This window comes from Antedon mediterranea, chromosome 4 (assembly GCF_964355755.1).
Source record: "Antedon mediterranea chromosome 4, ecAntMedi1.1, whole genome shotgun sequence".
NCBI classification, from domain to species: Eukaryota; Metazoa; Echinodermata; class Crinoidea; order Comatulida; family Antedonidae; genus Antedon; species Antedon mediterranea.
Genome location: NC_092673.1, coordinates 18,025,248 through 18,047,130, shown reverse-complemented (window position 1 = coordinate 18,047,130; position 21,883 = coordinate 18,025,248). Strand labels below are relative to the sequence as shown.

General features: G+C 34.8%; 3 protein-coding genes across 3 annotated transcripts; all 3 read right to left on the bottom strand.

The window, feature by feature from the left end:
* Positions 1–367: 367 nt before the first annotated feature.
* LOC140047636 (uncharacterized) lies at positions 368–1,954 on the bottom strand. The gene has a single exon (XM_072092672.1). The coding sequence runs from the start codon at positions 1,952–1,954 to the stop codon at positions 368–370; it is 1,587 nt and encodes a 528-aa protein (XP_071948773.1).
* A 133-nt stretch (positions 1,955–2,087) lies between these two features.
* LOC140047635 (uncharacterized) lies at positions 2,088–3,200 on the bottom strand. Its single transcript, XM_072092671.1, has one exon. It carries the CDS (start codon positions 3,198–3,200, stop codon positions 2,088–2,090), a length of 1,113 nt encoding a protein of 370 aa, XP_071948772.1.
* A 3,086-nt stretch (positions 3,201–6,286) lies between these two features.
* LOC140047634 (uncharacterized) lies at positions 6,287–15,513 on the bottom strand. Its single transcript, XM_072092670.1, has 6 exons — positions 15,478–15,513; positions 15,140–15,233; positions 8,808–8,915; positions 8,480–8,584; positions 6,547–6,554; positions 6,287–6,392 (listed from the first exon to the last, which is right to left on the bottom strand). The coding sequence occupies exons 1-6, from the start codon at positions 15,483–15,485 to the stop codon at positions 6,287–6,289; spliced, it is 429 nt and encodes a 142-aa protein (XP_071948771.1). The 5' UTR covers positions 15,486–15,513.
* Positions 15,514–21,883: the final 6,370 nt, after the last annotated feature.

The window sequence follows — 21,883 nt, the reverse complement described above, 5'->3', positions numbered from 1 at the left end:
ACAAGCCTAACTATCCAACTGCCAGCCACAGCCCAAGCAAGCTATGCCCTCATTAGCATAACCCATATGGTTGGTCACCTGTTCACTTGACACCCTTCAGTGAACACAAGCACAGTATACCTAGCTTGGATTTGGCACTTACATACCCACCCACAATTGCGCATTGCACAATTCTACATACAAATACAATGAAAGTGTAAAATCCAGGCCTATAACACAAATTATCCATCAACTTATTGACTATAATGTTAAACAACAATGTATATAAGTGGCGACAAAAATAAAGTTAAATATAAAGTTCATTTAAAGTTTCTTAAGTTTTCTCAGCTTCCTTCTTTGTTTTGTTCAATCCAGAATAATATAGGATTTACTTTTCCGGATCATCATTCTCCAACAGCAAACATAGTTTACTCACAGGTCTCGTCAGGATACTTGCATGTGTCTTTACCTTTACTTGCCGAACAAACCCATCCTTGTTTGGTAATGTCTCCACAACTTTACCCATTGGCCACACATTTCTTGGGGTGTTCTCACTTATCAGTAAAACAATATCTCCAATTTTAGCATTTCTTCTTGGAGATAACCACTTTTGTCTTCTTTGTAAAAGCGGAAGATATTCACTTTTCCATCTCTCCCAGAAACGATCAGCCAAATATTGAGCTTGTTTCCATCTTCTCCGGAAGTAATTGGATTTATTCTCAGAATTACAAGGTGGTAGATTTACATCACCCTTTAGAAGTATGAGTTGGTTAGGTGTGAGGGGTTTAAGATCGTTAACATCCTCCTGATTGCTTGTTATTGGCCTATTGTTGACAATGTTTTCCACTTCACAAATGAATGTATGCAAGGTATCATCTGTTAACGTCTGACTTTGGACTAATGCATATAATATCTGCCGTATAGTTCTGATTTGACGTTCCCATATCCCACCATAATGGGATCCGGTGGGTGGATTAAATACCCAGTCTATATCCTTTTGCAGCAAAGTTTCATAAATTCTGGCTTGGTTCCACGCCTTAATTTCCTTACTCATCTCTCGGCATGTTCCAACGAGGTTTGTACCATTGTCAGACCTAATTTGCTTCACTGGTCCTCGTCTAGCTGTAAATCGTCTTATGGCGTTTATACAGGCGTTTGTATCCAGGGAACTAGCTATTTCAATATGGATTGCCTTAGAGGACAGACACACAAATACCACACCATATCTTTTGACAGTGCTTCGTCTTTGCTTGACTTCAATTGGTCCAAAAAAGTCCATGCCTACTCTAGTAAATGCAGCTTGGCCTGATGTCACTCTATCAGCAGGTAGATTTGCCATCATTTGTTCCATTGTTTTCCCACGATATTTTCTGCATTGTACACACCTGTTAGTAATCTTACGAGCTAATGCGTTGGCGCCTATTACCCAATATTTTTCCCGAAGTACAGATAACATCATATTTCGGCCACTGTGCCCACTTCTTCGATGAATGTCATCAAGCATTAAACTAGCAACAAGTGATTGTTTGGGAATGATGATTGGGTGCTTTGCATTTGTCGAGATGTCTGCCAGATTCAGGCGTCCACCAACATTTAGAACTCCTTCGTTTAACCATGGATCCAGTCTATACAAAGGGCTGGATCTTGAAACTATCATTGTGTTACTTTCTGTACTTCTCTGCAGAACTTCCATCTCTTCGGAATAAAACTTTCTTTGAACGTGTTTCACAATCAACATTTCCGCTTCATGAAGGTCACGAACAGTTAACCTGTGGGATCCGCTTGTGTGTGATCGAGTAGCGCCTCTTATTTTCCTCAGCAATACACCTTTCACCTTTAAAATATATGCAACTGCCTTCTTAAGCGAGTGCCAAGATGAATAGTGTTCAACTAGTATACACACTGGATGATTAATATCATTAACCTGAGTAGAGTGGCTTGCTTTTACCTCACAATCTCTTGAATCCTCTTTCATTGATATTATTTGCTGAGGCCATTTACCTTCATCTTCCAATAGAAACCTTGGACCTTGAAGCCATACTGGATCCGAAAGAAATTGTTTAGGATTCTGTCCTCTTGACGCAACATCTGCCGGATTTTGTTTGGTATCAACAAACTTCCATCGGTTTATTACTAGTTGCACTCCTTATGATGGTTACTCTGTTGGACACAAAGGTATGAAAGCGTGAGGACTCATTAGCTATGTATCTCAGCACTGAGGTACTATCTGTCCAGTAGAAGGTTTGGTGGAGTTTGATATCCAACTCTCGGAGAACAACTGCACAGATTTTGACTGACATAGTTGCTGCTGTTAGTTCCATTCTTGGGATAGTTACTTTCTTTATAGGAGCCACGCGAGCTTTCCCCGTTACGAAAGAACATCTAATTTTTCCCTGCTCACTTATTTGCCTAAGATAGATCACACAACCATAACCTTCGGCACTGGCGTCAGAAAATGCATGGACTTGAGTATTGACGAAATGTGAATTGCTTCCTGGTACGTAACATCTAGGTACAGTTACGGATTCAATGAGACAAATTTGCTTACACCAATTCTGCCATTTCATCGCATGCTCGTCCGGTATACGTTCATCCCATCCTAACTTTAGTTTACATAAATCTTGAAGTAGGTTCTTTGCCGACACGCTGACAGGCGCAACAAACCCTAAGGGGTCATAAATAGTGCTAACAGCAGATAAGATTGCTCTTCTTGTGTTTTCTGCTTTAAACTTGCCAATACTAAACCCGAACAAGTCCTTTTCCACATCCCATTGAAGGCCTAGTGCTCGTTCTTTTGGTAGCGGAGAATGGTCAAGATCCAAGTTCAATACTCCTTTGGTCCGGTCTTCGACTGGAATTTGCGATAGAATATATTTGTTGGTGCAGACCCATTTTGTAAGGTTGAATCCGCCTTTTTGACATAAGTTCTTCAACTCTTGAATTAAACCGAGTGCCTTTTGTGTAGACTCAACTGATCGCAAACAGTCATCCATGTAGAAATCATTTAGTACAGTTGATACTGCCTCTTTACTATGTAATTTCTGGTTGTCTTTGGCTGTTTGTTGCAATGCAAAATTAGCGCAAGACGGAGATGACGTGGCTCCGAACAGATGGACAGTCATCCTGTACTTGATAGGAGTTGCTTCTAGATCGCCACCTGACCACCAAAAGAAGCGAAAAAGATTGCGATGCTTTTCAGGAACTTTTACTTGGTAGAACATGGTCTCGATGTCACTCATAAAAGCTACAGGATGCTGACGAAATCTAAGTAGAATACCATTTAAATTGTTGAGCAAATTAGGACCACATAAAAGAAGATCATTCAACGCAACACCAAGATACCGAGCGGCACAATCGAACACAACCCGTATCTTCGTGGGTTTTTTCGGGTGATAGACACCATGATGATGATATACCACGTTAAACCATCTTGCGATTCATAAGGTGAAACCTCTTCCGCATAACCCTGGTCTATAACGCTAGTCATAAATTTAACATAATCCTGTTTAAAGGTATCGTTGCGAATTAACTTCCTCCGAAGGCTTTCCAGTCTATGTTTAGCAAGGTTTTCGTTGCACGGTAACTTTAATTTCTTGTCTCTTAAAGGAAGCTCCATCTGATAGTGACCGTCAACAAAGTTACAGCTATCAGTCATTATTTTAATAAATCGTTTATCTTCTTGTGACCACTCTCTTTTATCGTCTATAACTCTTTCCGGAAAATCGTATTTTAAACTTTCTCTGTATGTTCTCTCTAGACTTTCTGACTCGTCACGTTTAGATATAGCCACATTGATGAAACTTGAGTTGACATTTGTAGTATTACCAATCCGAATGACATTCCAAGGAATCCAGTCCAAAGCAGTCTTGGTAGCATGAGGAGAGCTTGGTGGACCCGTTCTAATATCTGATGGGGTGTACGCATCCGGGACATTATTTCCAATAAGAAGATCTATGGTTGCGTTTGATGAAAGCTGGTGCAGTTTAACATCATGTAAATGACCCCATTGTTCTATATCTTTCATTGTTGGAATGTGTTCGATTTTAACAGGTATTTTGTCTTTGTTGTAGACAGCGGGCATACGAATGCTACTGTTACCTTCAATATCCGAAACAATTAGACCATCTACAGTACAGGTTTCAACAAGTTGAGAATTTAACATAGTATCTAAGGTTATAGATCTTTTCTTGCCTTGCACACCTAATTCTGTCATCAACCTTTGGCTACAGAAAGATACATTACTTCCTGGATCGAGGAAAGCATAACACAGAGTACATTTCCAACCTACACACACTTTAACAGCTATCACAGCAAGCGTGCATTCTAATTTTCCTTCAGAGGTTACACAGCTACTACCATCAGTGACAGATGTTGGTACAGCATGTTTAGGTGTCGTAGACGTTAATACTGCGGGAAAATTGCCTTTGGTTTTACCATATATTACCTCTCTATTGTCATAATGCAACAATGTGTTGTGGGTACCTCTACATTTCGAACATGTGATGCCGGATGAACACCATCTCTTTGTATGACCTTTACCAAGACACAAAAAACAGACATTTTTTCTCTTTAGCATCTCAAACCGTTCTTGAATAGCCATCCTTTTCATTTCTGAGCATTGAGCGACTGAATGTGGCCTTTCACAACACAAACACTTCTCCACTTGCTTTACATTTACTGCAGACACCTTAGAAGACTCCTTGAACTTGTTGCCTCTAGCATCAAGTTGAAGTTTGCCATACACGGGATCATTAGACTTTTTGGCTTCTTTTCGTACAAATTCAACAAGGTCACTAAATTTTACTCGTTCCTGCTTGGCCTTCAAGTCATACACCTTTCCTCGCCATCTTTCCTGCAAGTTGTAGGGTAGCTTAGTAACAATAGTTTTAAGATTCTCAAAAAATTCAAGCACAGCCAAACTGCCCACACACTGCGTAGCTGCCTCACACTCTTTCAGGAAAATAGCAAAATCATCCAAGGATTTGGAATCTGAAGAACGAAGAACAGGCCATGAATACAGCTTCTTAACAAATGCGTTGGCTATCACTTCAGGATCACCATAACGTTCTGTCAATTCTTTGATTGCCGATGGGTACCCCGTGTCTGCGTCTAGGTAAGAAAATCCTTTAACTATGCGATGGGCCTCTCCAGTTGTAAATTGTTCCAGGTACTGCAATTTCTCATCTGCTGAACAAAACTGTTCCACTCTAGACTTAAATTGTCTTATAAAACGTTTGAATTCCAAGGATTCACCTGCAAATTTCTTAATTTCCATTTGTGGCTTCCGCATAGTCCTTATCACCTCGTTCATATCAGTAGAACCAACATTTCTATTAGAAGAAAAAGAATCCTGACAACCCTGCCGGTTTTGCGGAAACAGATGACTTTGCGTAACAGGAACCCCCACAGGAGCCACTGTGTTCGAAGCTAAGTTAAGAATTGTAGTAGGAGCAGGATCTGCTTGAGCAAAGTTTTGGGTTGCCAGTACATTTACGGGAACAGCAGGTACTACCACAGGAACAACTGACGTTAGCACAGGAATTGTAACATGATCGGCTGGAGCAAAGGCTTGTGTTACATCACCAGGAACAACAGGGACTACAACAGGATCCAATGGGTCTAAATCTAATACAGGAATAGTAGCAGGATCCGCTGGACCAAACGATAACACATTTCGTCGGTATGCACTATCTAGAAACCCTTCCATTGATGACGTACTTTTGTGGCTACCAGAACCACTTCCGCTTGCGAAATCCCTTGCAACATTCAATCTTGCTTCGGCGACGTCTATCTCTTCTTTTAAAGCGTTTTCTTCTTTTAACTGTTTGAGTTTGAACTCTTCTTGTTTCAGTTTGAACTCTTCCTGTTGAATTCTCTGCTTTTCTGTGAGACTCCTCTGCCTGGCTAGCAACTCTGCATGTTTTTGCTCTTCTTGAATCACAGAAGCACTTAGTGATCGTTTAGAATATTTTGAACTGTTAGTTGATTTCCTGCTTGCGGAGCGATGAGAATTTACCGCCGCAGACTGCTCTACCTCAAGCACCGCAAACCAATCCTCTACCTTAGCCTTTAAGTTTGCCAACCACACATCTTTGTCTTCAAACCATTCATTATACATTATTTTCTCTTCCTCGTTCAGCAAGCCACAAATTTCATCATGAAGGAACATAAATTCACCATACACCATTAACCAATCTTGATGCACCTTAATCAGATTTTCTCTTGTAACTTCCTTATTCAAAGAAGCTTTCAACGCTTCTGACACAAATTTAACACGACGCCACAACTCTTTGATTCCTTTCAACTTTCATTCCTTTTCATACTCTGCACCCTTCTCGGTCTTACGTTTTACTCTAACTGATTTCTCTGAAGCAGCTTCAGCCATCGTGGATATGTCTTTGTAAATTTTATAACTGCACAAACAGGTTTCTTGCAAATGCGGAATTTAATTGTTCTCCGACTTGATCCGATTTACTATAACAAATAAATAATGATTACAAATAATATATACGGTATCTATCATACAGTACAACATAAATAATTCTATACAATAATAATAGACCTTACATAAGTATCTAAATAAGTCATAGATAAAACAATACAATATAAATAATTCTTGGTTCAAAATAACTATAATAATAATAAGATAAGTCTCAATTGCTTACCAAAGATATGCCTGGATAACATGTGCAGCTATAGCTATACACTATATCAATTACTACTGTACTACACCTTTAGGCTTCTAAGTAAGCCTTGGTACATCACTTCTATAGCTAGGCCAGCTTAGGCTTCTAAGTAAGCCTTGGTACATCTACCACTTCTAGAGCTAGGCCAGCTTAGGCTTCTAAATAAGCCTTTTGTGCTTGCTAGGTCCTTACCCAACAAGCCTAACTATCCAACTGCCAGCCACAGCCCAAGCAAGCTATGCCCTCATTAGCATAACCCATATGGTTGGTCACCTGTTCACTTGACACCCTTCAGTGAACACAAGCACAGTATACCTAGCTTGGATTTGGCACTTACAATGATATTCAAAATAATTTCTGTAGATATGTTTTAGGGGTCGGGAAATGAGCCACAAATGTTTCAATTAGAGGAGCATGTAGACGATTCTCTTTATCAATCGAAGGTGTACTCAATGTTATCCGTTATTGGGTAAGACTAGTAAATATGAACGAGGACAGATATGCGAAGAAATGTTATAAATCTCAACTTCATAAAGCGCAAAATAATAGTAATTGTTGGGTAAGCGATGTAAAACATATGTTATGCTCTATTGGTCATGGAAACATGGTTTTCACAAAATAATGTCCTTGATAAATTTCATATAATTAATAAAATAAAAGAAAGGCTAACCGATATGGAACGCCAATCCTTTCATGAAAGCATCAATATTTCTTCAAAATTAAGATATTATAAAATGTTCAAAAACAATTTCGGAGTAGATGGATACTTACTACAGACCCTTGATACTAGATATAAGCGAGCTTTAAGTCAACTAAGACTGGGCACACTTCAACTAGAGGTAGAAAAGGGAAGATGGAAAAGAATAGAGCGCAACAATAGGTTATGTAAAATATGTGATATAAATGAAGTTGAAGGTGAATATCATTTTGTTACAGTTTGCTCTCGTTACAAGGAAATCAGAAAAAATTTATACCTTCTTTATTATTTGAAAATTCAAATACTTTTAAATTCTGCCGTTTAATTTCATCACAGGATCCAATAATTATTGATAATCTATCTAAATATATTTATCATGCTTATAAGTTAAGATATATGTTTTGCTTAGAGAACAAAATTAATTAATTCATTTATCTTGTGACCATAAATTGCTTTATTTTTCAATGTAATTATTATTTTATTAATTACTAGGGGCCAGAGGCCTAAAGTAAATAAAGTCAGGCGATAAGCCTGAATGAATGAATGAATGAATGAATATTGACGATCAAAACAAATTTATCATTTGCCTCGATGAAGATCAAAAAATGTTTGCACAAAAAGATCCTAGGTTGGAAAAGGATCTCCAGATGTAGTTTAAGGCCATGTTTATAATTAGCTAGATAGACTGACAGAAGCATTTTTTTTGTAAGATAAGGGAAGGAGCACATTATTAATTAATAATCATTATTAATTAATAATCATTTCTTATTAAAATCAGATTCTATTAATTTTTGTTTAGTAGTTGTCCCATTTTATTTCATATTTACAATTAATTAGACCATTATCAATAATTGTTAATTAATAACTGAATATATAAAAAAAAATAGATTTTTTTGTTCATTAAGAAAATTAAAGATTTATGTTATATGATAGGTAACTGTAAACTTTAAATCAGATCATAAATCATATATAACTATTTAGTTATTTTTTTATTTGGTTTGTTTTAATCAAATTTGATTTTTGTTAATGTGCTTACTTTTTTCTCTCATTAAATGGTTTACTTCAGCAGATCTATATAATGTTAGCTTATTACACTAGCAAATCCCTGTACATTTACCTTATTTTGCAATGCTACTGGTGCCCCATGCTGAATGAGACACGTCACTATTTCTGAGGTAGGGTATAGACTCCTCAGATGTACATGTAATGGAGTGTCACCATCCTGGAAAGGAATCAAAATCATGAAGTTTATAAATACTGACAACAGACATTATGTAAAATTGTTTGTTTTTTTGTCAATACAAACAACAACAATTGCTGCTAAATATTGTGGTAAATAATCATAATTATCATTATTAATAAATGAGTAGAACAAAATAGAATGGTTTACCACATCATATCTATAGAATGTTAGCCTATTACACCAGCAAATCCCTGTACATTACCTTATTTTGCAATGCTACTGGTGCCCCCTGCTGAATGAGACAAGTCACTATTTCTAAGGTAGGTGTATATCCACTCTTCAGATATGAATGTAATGGAGGGTCACCATCCTGGAAAGGAATCATAATGAAGTTTATAAATACTGACAACAGACATTATGTGAAATTGTTTGTTTTTTGTCAATACAAACAACAACAATTGCTGCTAAATATTGTGATAAATAATCATAATTATCATTATTAATAAATGAGTAGAACAAAATAGAATGGTTTACCACAGCATATCTATATAATGTTAGCCTATTACACTAGCAAATCCCTGTACATTACCTTCTTTTGCAATGTTACTGGTGTATAATACTGACAACAGACATTATGTGAAATTGGGGGTTTTTTTTGTCAACCCAAACCACATAGCAAGAATTACTGCTAAATAATGTGGTCAATAATCCTAATTGACATGATTGATAAATGAGAACAAAATAGAATATCTTACCATGGATCAGATCTAAAGATTGTTAGCCTATTACTATTACAGAAGCATTTTTTTGTAAGGTAAGGGAGGGAGCAGGTAATTAATTAATAATTATTTTTTATTAAAATCAGATTCTATTAATTTTTTTGACATAAGCATTTTTTATTTGTTACCGTATTTTATTATTAATCAATGTAGTTGTCCCATTCTACTTCATCTTTACAATTAATTAGACCATTGTCAATCATTGTTATCTTTACAGCTACATATGACCAATTTATATTTCTTTTACAGTCAAAAATATGTAAACAAAATTATACTGATTCACCTGAATATAAAAAAATTACAAGTAGATTTTTTTGTTAGTTAAGAAAATTAAAGATATGTTATGTGATATGTAACTGTATACTTTAAATCAGTTATCATAAATCATATAAACTATTTAGTTATTATTTTTATTTGGTTTGTTTTAATCAAGTTTGATTTTTGTTAGTATGTTTATTTTTTTCTCTCATTTAATGGTTTACCACAGCATATCTACAGAATGTTAGCCTATTACACTAGCAAATCCCTGTACATTACCTTATTTTGCAATGCTACTGGTGCCCCATGCTGTACGAGACACGTCACTATATCTTACCATGGATCAGATCTAGTGATTGTTAGCCTATTTACTTAATGTAAGTTATTAGTAATTAAATCTACTTACTGTACAATATCAAACACAAAATTTGAACATTAATAAAATACATATTTCATAAAATTTTCAGCATTCAAAATATGAGGCCAATAAGAAGTTTAATGAATTTATATATAAATTTAGGTAATAGGAAATTTCAGTAAATTAAGTGCAACTTCTAGAATTTTTACTCAATGGTAGAAAAGTTGGTACCTCCTTTCAGTACTGATTTTTAACACCCAATGAAACCATTATCATAATTAAGCTATTAAGATATTAGATATTAACGATTAAAACAAATTTAGGTTAAACCATTTGCCTCAATGAAAATAATATCATATCATGAAGCCTGATACCATTCCATCATCAAATGTACCAAGACAGGAATTTGGTGAACAATACCATGCAATAAACAAAATTAAGGTAATTCTCAGGATGACAATTATATTTGACTACATAAATTCCATCATATCTGTATTTATTTGCTTTGTGTACAGTGCGACTTTATGAACTTTACCGAAGTTTATGTATTCGAGAACCATCTGTGTGCACTTAATTACCAGTATATCAAATTTTAACTGGCAACTTTAATAGAATCATTTTTTCCAAAAAGTCATAAGATAAGATACGGCACTGTTTGAAAAGAATAATTTCATATTAAATTTCTTTTTGAAATTGCATTGCTCAAACGTTTTTACTAAACTAAACATTATTTACATTTCTCTTCCTTTTGTGCAAAATGTTTGTTTGGAAAAGGATCTCTTTAAGGCCATATTCATACTGTATGTGATAAGACTGACAGAAGTATTTTATTGTAAAGTATAAGTAAAGGGCGGGAGCAGGTTATTAACAATTAATAATCCTTTTTTATTGAAATCAGATTCTATTTTTAACATAAACATTTTTTAATTTGTTATTTTATTAATAGTCAATGTAGCGTGTCCCATTTTATTTCCTATTTATAATTAATTAGACCATTGTCAATCACTATCTTAAAGTACATACAGTAATAATGAGCAATTTATATTTGTTTTAAGGTCATAAAAATGTTAACAACATTGTAAGGACGTTGGACTGCTGATCGTGAGATCGAGTTTCGAATCCAACTCTCGCCGCATTGCTTGTATCCTTAGGCAAGATACTTTACTTACGTTTGCCTCTCTCCACCCAGGTGTATAATTGGGAACCCGGTTAGATCAAGACACAACTTTGCGCTTATTACTAGCTGCATTATGGGAGTATGTTTCCATAGGTGTTTGATCACGAAAATGACTGGGGTAATAATGTTCAGCACTTAGAGGTTTCAAAACATTAGGCGCTATATAAATCCAGGATATTATTATTATTGTAGGTTACTATTATGAAGATTTTTCATTGAGAAAATTAAAGATTTATGTTATTTGATAGGTAACTGTACACTTTAAATCAGTTCATAAATCATATTAACTATTTAGTTTTTTATTTGGTTTATTGTAATCAAGTCTTTACTTTTTCTCTAATTGTAACATTTTTCACAAAATCATGTCTTGTATGCTTCATTTAGATTCTGCTAAGCTTTGATTTATTTATATTATTATTTTTAGCCTAATGTTGTTAATCAGTGCATGCAGGTTATACCTCCATCATCAGTGTGTATTTATATTATTATTTTTAGCCTAATGTTGTTAATCAGTGCATGCAGGTTATACCCCCATCATCAGTGTGTATTTATATTATTATTTTTAGCCTAATGTGGTTAATCAGTGCATGCAGGTTATACCCCCATCATCAGTGTGTATTTATATTATTATTTTTAGCCTAATGTGGTTAATCAGTGCATGCAGGTTATACCTCCATCATCAGTGTGTATTTATATTATTATTTTTAGCATAATGTGGTTAATCAGTGCATGCAGGTTATACCTCCATCATCAGTGTGTATTTATATTATTATTATTATTAGCCTAATGTGGTTAATCAGTGCATGCAGGTTATACCTCCATCATCAGTGTGTATTTATATTATTATTTTTAGCCTAATGTGGTTAATCAGTACATGCAGGTTATACCCCCATCATCAGTGTGTATTTATATTATTATTTTTAGCCTAATGTGGTTAATCAGTGCATGCAGGTTATACCTCCATCATCAGTGTGTATTTATAGTATTATTTTTAGCCTAATGTTGTTAATCAGTGCATGCAGGTTATATACCCCCATCATCAGTGTGTATTTATATTATTATTTTTAGCCTAATGTGGTTAATCAGTGCATGCAGGTTATACCTCCATCATCAGTGTGTATTTATATTAATATTATTTTTAGCCTAATGTGGTTAATCAGTGCATGCAGGTTATACCTCCATCATCAGTGTGTATTTATATTATTATTTTTAGCCTAATGTGGTTAATCAGTGCATGCAGGTTATACCTCCATCATCAGTGTGTATTTATATTATTATTTTTAGCCTAATGTTGTTAATCAGTACATGCAGGTTATACCTCCATCATCAGTGTGTATTTATATTATTATTTTTAGCCTAATGTTGTTAATCAGTGCATGCAGGTTATACCTCCATCATCAGGGTGTCACGAAACCTAAGACCATGAAAGCTAAGACCCCCTAAGACCTAAGATCACGAAAGCTAAGACCAAAGAACTAAGATTACAAATATTTATCTTTCGCACCTGCCTTGTATTTTAACTCCCAACATTTATTCTGAATACCACACCTTAGAATTGGCACTTTCATGAAAAAGAATCACATAAAAAGTAACAAATACATTTTTAATTGATGATTTTACAGACGTTTTTCTCGCACACAAAATGACTAGCCTACAGTACAGTAGGCCTACCCCATGTTCAATGTTTTTGTTTCTATGGAACGTCAAAAGAGCAAAAATTATATAGAGGGCTGAAAACTCTGTGGAGTCCATCTACAGTGTGGATGGAACAATGTAAAATTAAAATTGTAATGATAATAGTATAATCATGCAAGTACGAAGAAATAAATACTGGCAAATAAATTTTAATTTAAAAATCATGATAAGTTTTTTTGTTTCGTTTTCTTTCTGTTTTTATACTTGTACTATTATTGTTGCTCTTTTGGCGCTCCATAGAAACAAAAACATTGAGCATGGGGAGCTCGAGGAGTTACATTACAGTATACAAAGAAACACATCTGTAAAATCATAAATTTAAAGGATTTATTTATTTGTTATTATGTGTTTCTCCTTCTGAAAGTACTTATAAGTCCTAATTTTAAAGTGTGGTGTTCTGGATAAAGTTAGTCAACAAATTTGGAGTCAAAATACAAGAAAGGCAGGTGCGTAAGAAAAACATCCTCTGAACCAACACAATGGAGTAAATATATACAAACAAACAACCCGTCAAGTTTGTTTGTTGTAAAGAAAAAATATACATTTACTCAACGGGCGAAAATAATGTGAGTTTATCTATGTTTTGCGGTAGTATTAAATTATATTTATGGTAATAAATGAAACCTACTGTGTTTAAAATTATGCATGGATAAACAAGTATTGTTTTTAAGCTGTAGTATATCTTAGTATTTGTAATCTTAGGTGTTGGGTCTTAGCTTTCGTGATCTTAGGTCTTAGGGGGTCTTAGCTTTCGTGGTCTTAGGTTTCGTGACACCCTCCATCATCAGTGTGTATTTATATTATTATTTTTAGCCTAATGTGGTTAATCAGTGCATGCAGGTTATACCGCCATCATCAGTGTGTATTTATATTATTATTTTTAGCAATGTGGTTAATCAGTACATGCAGGTTATATACCCATCATCAGTGTGCATTTATATTATTATTTTTAGCCTAATGTTGTTAATCAGTACATGCAGGTTATACCTCCATCATCAGTGTGTATTTATATTATTATTTTTAGCAATGTGGTTAATCAGTACATGCAGGTTATATACCCATCATCAGTGTGCATTTATATTATTATTTTTAGCCTAATGTGGTTAATCAGTGCATGCAGGTTATACCTCCATCATCAGTGTGTATTTATATTATTATTTTTAGCCTAATGTGGTTAATCAGTACATGCAGGTTATACCTCCATCATCAGTGTGTATTTATATTATTATTTTTAGCCTAATGTGGTTAATCAGTACATGCAGGTTATACCTCCATCATCAGTGTGTATTTATATTATTATTTTTAGCCTAATGTGGTTAATCAGTGCATGCAGGTTATACCTACATCATCAGTGTGTATTTATATTATTATTTTTAGCCTAATGTGGTTAATCAGTGCATGCAGGTTATACCCCCATCATCAGTGTGTATTTATATTATTATTTTTAGCCTAATGTGGTTAATCAGTACATGCAGGTTATACCTCCATTATGGCAAGCCTCAGCTGTCTGAAGTATTCAAAATATTATATTATTATATCATATTTTTATTATATTATATATTGTATTGTAATGAATTATACGTTTTGCATTATATTACTTGGTTTTAGCATTATATTATTATATCTATTTCTAACATATTATGTGAAAAATGTAACAAATTATTGACTTTTTGTACTATATTATTCGGTTTTGGCATTATATTATGAACATTTACTATTATATTATTAATAAAATACATTATATTATAATATAATTGTATTATATTAAACGCATTTACTTTACTTTATAACATACAACATTATTATATTATACGCATTCGTTAGTTATATTATTATTTTATATGATGTTTATTATACGTCACGGCTTATTTCACTTCTTCTAACTCTTTCTCTCCCTCCCCCTGTTCACTAGCAATCAGCGGCAGAATCTGAATTGTTTGCAACCCCTTAGATAAAATAATATATATATATATATTTATATTATTATTTTTAGCCTAATGTTGTTAATCAGTACATGCAGGTTATACCCCCATCATCAGTGTGTATTTATATTATTATTTTTAGCCTAATGTTGTTAATCAGTACATGCAGGTTATCCCCATCATCAGTGTGTATTTATATTATTATTTTTAGCCTAATGTTGTTAATCAGTGCATGCAGGTCATACCAACATCATTAGTGTGATATTGCAAAATAATTGTAAATCATTATATAAAAATATGTTATAATAACTAATAAAGAAAATTACAATCTCTATAATTTTAAACTTTAATTAAATTTCTTCTTTGATAATATTATAAAAATAATGTACATCTTGTTTTAAATACCTTATTGATAGATTTCACAAGATCTGGTTGCGTCTTACAGATTTGTTTAATTGTTTGCAAATCACTCCACCACAAAGCTTCTTCTAATTTGTTCCTGTTAAAATGTAAGAAATAATGAATTATTACACTATTTTATGAAAATAACAATTGATGGAAATAATCAATATCATCATTATATTTGATGAGAATGAGCCCTTTAATTGTAATATTTATGATTTCATAATCTTTTAAGAAAGTTTTAAAGTATTGCTAACTATTCAAACATTTTAATTTGTTTTTAACAGTTACATATTGGAGCTGGTTATTTTTGTTGGATTTGAAATAAAAAACAAACGTACCTTTCCATTTAAAAAATACAGTGTGTTCATTTAACAATTATTAATACTGATAGCTTCTAGTGTAAAAGTAAGCCTACACATTCTGTTCTGAAAATATGAAATGTAAAAGATAATTTCATCAGACAGAAACCTTTGCATTAAAGGCTACGACAATTCAATTGCACCTGTATGCTGGCATTACTGAATGAAGATGATCTGTATGCTGGCATTACTGAATGAAGATGACCTGTATGCTGGTGTTACTGAATGAAGATGACCTGTATGCTGGCATTACTGAATGAAGATGATCTGTATGCTGGCATTACTGAATGAAGATGACCTGTATGCTGGTTTTACTGAATGAAGATGATCTGTATGCTGGTGTTACTGAATGAAGATGACCTGTATGCTGGCATTACTGAATGAAGATGATCTGTATGCTGGCATTACTGAATGAAGATGATCTGTATGCTGGTGTTACTGAATGAAGATAATCTGTATGCTGGTGTTACTGAATGAAGATGATCTGTATGCTGGTGTTACTGAATGAAAATGATCTGTATGCTGGTGTTACTGAATGAAGATGATCTGTATGCTGGTGTTACTGAATGAAGATGATCTGTATGCTGGTGTTACTGAATGAAGATGATCTGTATGCTGGTGTTACTGAATGAAGATAACCTGTATTCTGGTGTTACTGAATGAAGATGATCTTTATGCTGGTGTTATTGAATGAAGATGATCTGTATGCTGGTGTTACTGAATGAAGATAACCTGTATTCTGGTGTTACTGAATGAAGATGATCTGTATGCTGGTGTTACTGAATGAAGATGATCTGTATGCTTGGTGTTACTGAATGAAGATGATCTGTATGCTGGCATTACTGAATGAAGATGATCTGTATGCTGGTGTTACTGAATGAAGATGATCTGTATGCTGGTTTTACTGAATGAAGATGATCTGTATGCTGGTGTTACTGAATGAAGATGATCTGTATGCTGGTGTTACTGAATGAAGATGATCTGTATGCTGGTGTTACTGAATGAAGATGATCTGTATGCTGGTGTTACTGAATGAAGATGATCTGTATGCTGGTGTTACTGAATGAAGATAACCTGTATTCTGGTGTTACTGAATGAAGATGATCTGTATGCTGGTGTTACTGAATGAAGATGATCTGTATGCTGGTGTTACTGAATGAAGATAACCTGTATTCTGGTGTTACTGAATGAAGATGACCTGTATGCCAGTGTTACTGAATGAAGATGACCTGTATGCCGGTGTTACTGAATGAAGATGACCTGTATGCCGGTGTTACTGAATGAAGATGACCTGTATGCCGGTGTTACTGAATGAAGATGACCTGTATGCCGGTGTTACTGAATGAAGATGACCTGTATGCTGGTGTTACTGAATGTAGATGACCTGTATGCTGGTGTTACTGAATGTAGATGACCTGTATGCTGGTGTTACTGAATGTAGATGACCTGTATGCCGGTGTTACTGAATGAAGATGACCTGTATGCCAGTGTTACTGAATGAAGATGACCTGTATGCCAGTGTTACTGAATGAAGATGACCTGTATGCCGGCGTTACTGAATGAAGATGACCTGTTTGCTGGTGTTACTGCATGAAAATGACCTGTATGCTGGTGTTACTGCATGAAGATGACCTGTATACTGGTGTTACTGAATGAAGATGACCTGTATGTTGGCGTTACTGAATGAAGATGACCTGTATGCTGGTGTTACTGAATGAAGATGATCTGTATGCTGGTGTTACTGCATGTAGATGACCTGTATGCTGGTGTTACTGAATGAAGATGATCTGTATGCTGGTGTTACTGCATGTAGATGACCTGTATGCTGGTGTTACTGAATGAAGATGACCTGTATGCTGGTGTTACTGAATGAAGATGACTCCTGTGCTAGCATTACAACATATTATACTTTTATACTTGTTATTAAACAAATAGAGCATATTGTGTACATTGTGCGATTGTAAAATCTAAGTTTATCACCAAGTTGATATTAAACTGGCAATGGTCTCATCTTTAAATATTAAAAAATTATTTTGTTCATAATAATTGATTGAAAAATCAACAACTGGAAACATTGTTTTGTTGAATCATTTTCCCAAATGGCAATTATGACTTTTCTTTAATTAATACACAACAAATGGCTGCCATTCAGTTTGGCCCACTTAATACTTTAAACCCAAAAAAACCAGCAAAAACATCCCTCTAGGCAATTGCGATTATCAGAAAAACATATCAGTTACTTGGTCAAAAATGTTTTTAATCTCTCTCTAGGCTGGGTGCAAGGGGGCCGCCAGGGGGTCTAGAGGGCAAAGCCCCCGGAAGTAACGCGTTCTAGCGTCTTTTGAGGCCATTTTAATCAGATTTAGGGTAGCCACTTTTTCCATTTTTCATAATGCATAATTAAATAAAATACTGCGTGCAAAAAACCGATGCGCAATGATGACTGTGGCAATCCATTTCAATTTTAAGAATGAAGTGACCTTTAAAGTTCAAAATATGCCTATATTTATCGAGTATATTGTAGCATAGAAAATATACACAAACGTAAAACGTACCCACAGGCAGGAACATTTTTGAAAATTAGAGCTGTTTATAGGTCCTGGAAAATGCACTTATTGTGCTTCGAAATATGAAATGAAATTTATAAGTACCTAAGAAAATTTTGAAAACTAGACCTGCAGGTCTTCAAAAATTGCATCTTATAATTTGAAAACATCGGGCCTAGAGGCTTAAAAAAGTGGTTAATTGGGGTGGGTGGGTGTTGTGTGTCCGCAAGCATAGACCATTTTCAGTCGCGAAAATCAGTATACCTCGCAAGTGTATGTATGCTTACCATCTGGACTTTGAGTATGGTGAGAAGTTCATGACATACAGGACATTGAAAACTTAATAACTAAACTATAATAAGATGTTGTTGGCTAAGCGAAAATAGCATGTTTTTGTTTACTAATGTATGAAATATTTATTTTAGGTGCCCCACGGTACAGAGGGTTAATTGTAAATTAAAAAATTGGTGAACATACGAATAATTAACATAACTTGTTTTTGCTGTAGCGTATGTCGATACACAGTACACAAAGTAACGCGAACGATTCGTACAAAGGCCAGACAAGTGCATTCTTTTGTTTAGTAGTTAGGTCTCTGGCAATAATGAATGCATAAAGTGCATAATAGCCCTCTGACGTACTCACGGTCAATTGAACGTCGCGGTTTTCTAGGTGCTGAAACTACGAAGTGAACGTGAACGATGTGCAGTATATTATATTCCCCGACAAAATTGGGTGGGAGAGCTACTTGAGCCCCGTAGCTCGAACTAGCACTTTTTGAAGTCGAACTTCGAATTTGAGCAAAAGATAGTTATCACCCTTGTAGTGTTCACCAAGATTAGCTTTTAAGCTTCTGAATTTCGAATTAAAATCTGTAATTTAATTGTATTGCAATTTTTGCTGTAAAAATAAAATAGTTGAGAAACACTTCAATGGATGCAACTGGGTTGCCATGAACCAACATTTCCAAACAAAGTATTGCTATTTCTGTAATTGTCATAAAACAAAACACAATTATGTAAAGTTAAATTAAATATTCTGTTAAAATAATATAAAAACTCACACTTTGTTGGTACCCTACTCTGGAAACAATCCTCCATCCACTGGTAAATCAGTCTGACTATTCAGCTCTACATCAACAGACGCTACTTGACTATAATAAGGTGTTTATAATTGTCACTGCTTCTGTGCGTCACATGACTTCCCAATCAGTCTTGCATGCTAGCCTATTGAATAGAAAATATAAATCGTGTTTACCTATCTATCTTCATATAAACAAAGATAGTGTTAGGAAGATATCATAATTCATATTAACCAATGTAAACGAACAAATTATGGGCAGAGCCAGTGCCATACAAAGAGTTACGACATTGGGTTAAACTTAAAAGTCATGTGATATACAGATCAAATTGTGTCAAAATTATCTCCATTAACCCATGTAAAGTATAGATTAGGAGCAACAAAATATTTTAAACCTTTTCTTATATTTAAAAAAATGTAATTCAGTGTTCTCCCCAGGCCCTTGAAGCGTCACCGTATCGTGACGCTTGGGTTCTCTGCCGTGACGCTTTACGGTCGGCTGTGACGCTTAAAACCTTATCCGTGACGCTTAAAAATATCAACCACAACCTTTCTAAAAATAGATTAATAACAGGTACTTTCTAGAGCTGAGGCATGCATAAAGTGCCTACTGCATACGAGACACGTGACATGACCACAAGCCAAGAAACACAAGACTGCGTAACAAAGTGTTACTGCGACTGAGACGCACTTTCATTGGCCGCCACCGAGAGATGTAAACTCATGTTTTGTTGCTGCTATGTTTCTATTTCGATCTCTAGTATTGGCTGTTGTCTGAATCGTTTAAAATGCGGTAACTTGTATATTGTAAATAAAGTTTTCAGTTAAAATAATGATTGTATTGTTTTTCTTGTAAAAATGTTATGTAGGCCTACATTAACATAAATATATTAATGATATTTGCAATACGGTACCACACTGAATTAATTGACTCTCTATGGATTGGTAACATTTAATTACTCTTTCGTCGGTTACGTACGCACACACCATAAAAAACGATTAAATTGCAAGGCGCAATTCATTTGCTAGCTGCATCGATCATATAATACATTGCATTCCAATCAAGAAGGCTACGATTGTTCTGCTGTTTGCTAGCGCGCTATGAAGTGTCCTTTCCGGCCAACTAAAGGTGTCCTACTGACTAGTCGGGCTGTATTTCATCGGGAACTTCCCCCTTATCGGGTATGTTTACCGGCGGAAAAAGTAGGCTACAGTACGATGATTCTGCAGTTTGCTAGCGCGCTAAGTGTCATTTCAGGCCAACTAGAGTTGTCCTACTGACGAGTAGGCCTATTTTTTTGTCATTGGGGACTTCCCCCTGACGTTCGTAATGAACGCAAAAAAATGTTTTTTATCGCGTATGTTTAACAGCGGTATTTCCCGATTGATCGTAATAAAAAATGGTACTGGGTATGGTCTACTAGTTTTTCTGCTCCCAACTAGTACATCCATTCATAGAAGCTTTGATGAAGTAAGCCTACCTAGTGGTAACCATAGAACGGTTCCGAGATAACGACTATACTTCGGCTTTAGTCGATAGAAGATTGAAAAAATTGTTAGAGATAGAGTATACGATGTTTGATTATGTGTAGATATGTGATTTGTTCTTTTATTCAAATGATGTTATTTATTTAATAAATTTTTTTATATCAATTAATTAAATTATCCTAGATTGTATATTATGCGATAAATATTATTTAATAATTTTTTGTTTATTATAATATTAAAAAAAGATATTTTTGTTAGTATAAAGAAGAAAAGCAAAGAGATTATGGAGCGGTATAGGCTACGATCGTGCTGTTTGCTAGCGCGTTATGAAGTGTCATTTCCGGCCAACTACAGAGTTGTCCTACTGATGAGTAGGCCTTTTTTAAAATTGGGGACTTCCCCCTGACATTCGTAATGAACGAAAAATTGTTGTCTTATCGCGTAAAAGTAGGTAGTGCACTATGAAGTGTCGTTTCCGACCAAACTAGGTGTGTCATTCAGCATGAATTTTACGTGCGATAGTACCATTTCCGGCCATCTAGGGTGTCAATTACCAAAAATCAGGGGGACAGAAGCGTGACGCTTGATGTGAATCCTGGGGAGAACACTGGAAGTACTTGCGGCAAAGAATAATTGGGCTAGTACATTATAAGATTGATTGATTTTGGAACAAAACATCACATAACTATGTAATATTTTTTAATTCATAATGCATGCTTTGATGACTAAATAAAATAATAAAGTGTCGTGGATATATTGGTTAATATACTGAAAAGGGTATAAACAATATTAAAATAATAAAGGCAAATTATTACAAACTAGATGGTACGCTCGCTTCGCTCGCGTACCATCTAGGTCGTGCCCACAGATGGTTCTCGAATACACAGTAATTTCAGCGTAACAAAACTGGCGATTTCAAATGTACGTACCGCAGGACTATAGGCCTATACATTGTCGTTTACAGAAACGAATAAATAGACACGATGATTTATGTAGTCAACTAAAATTAGCACCCTGGGAATTACTTCCGAAGGAGAAACTTATCACAAAATGAGTCCAAGTTTTTGATTTGAACTCATTTAAAGAAACCCAATTTGTGTTTTGTATGTAACATTAGGGTTGAGGGATGGGAAAGCGGATAGGTACAAAGAGGAACAATTTTTAAATATATTCTTTATCCACTCAGTAACGAAATATTTTTTTCATGTTTTATAGGCCTATAAATAATATACCTCTAAATACAGTAAAACATTTGCGATTTAATACTTTTT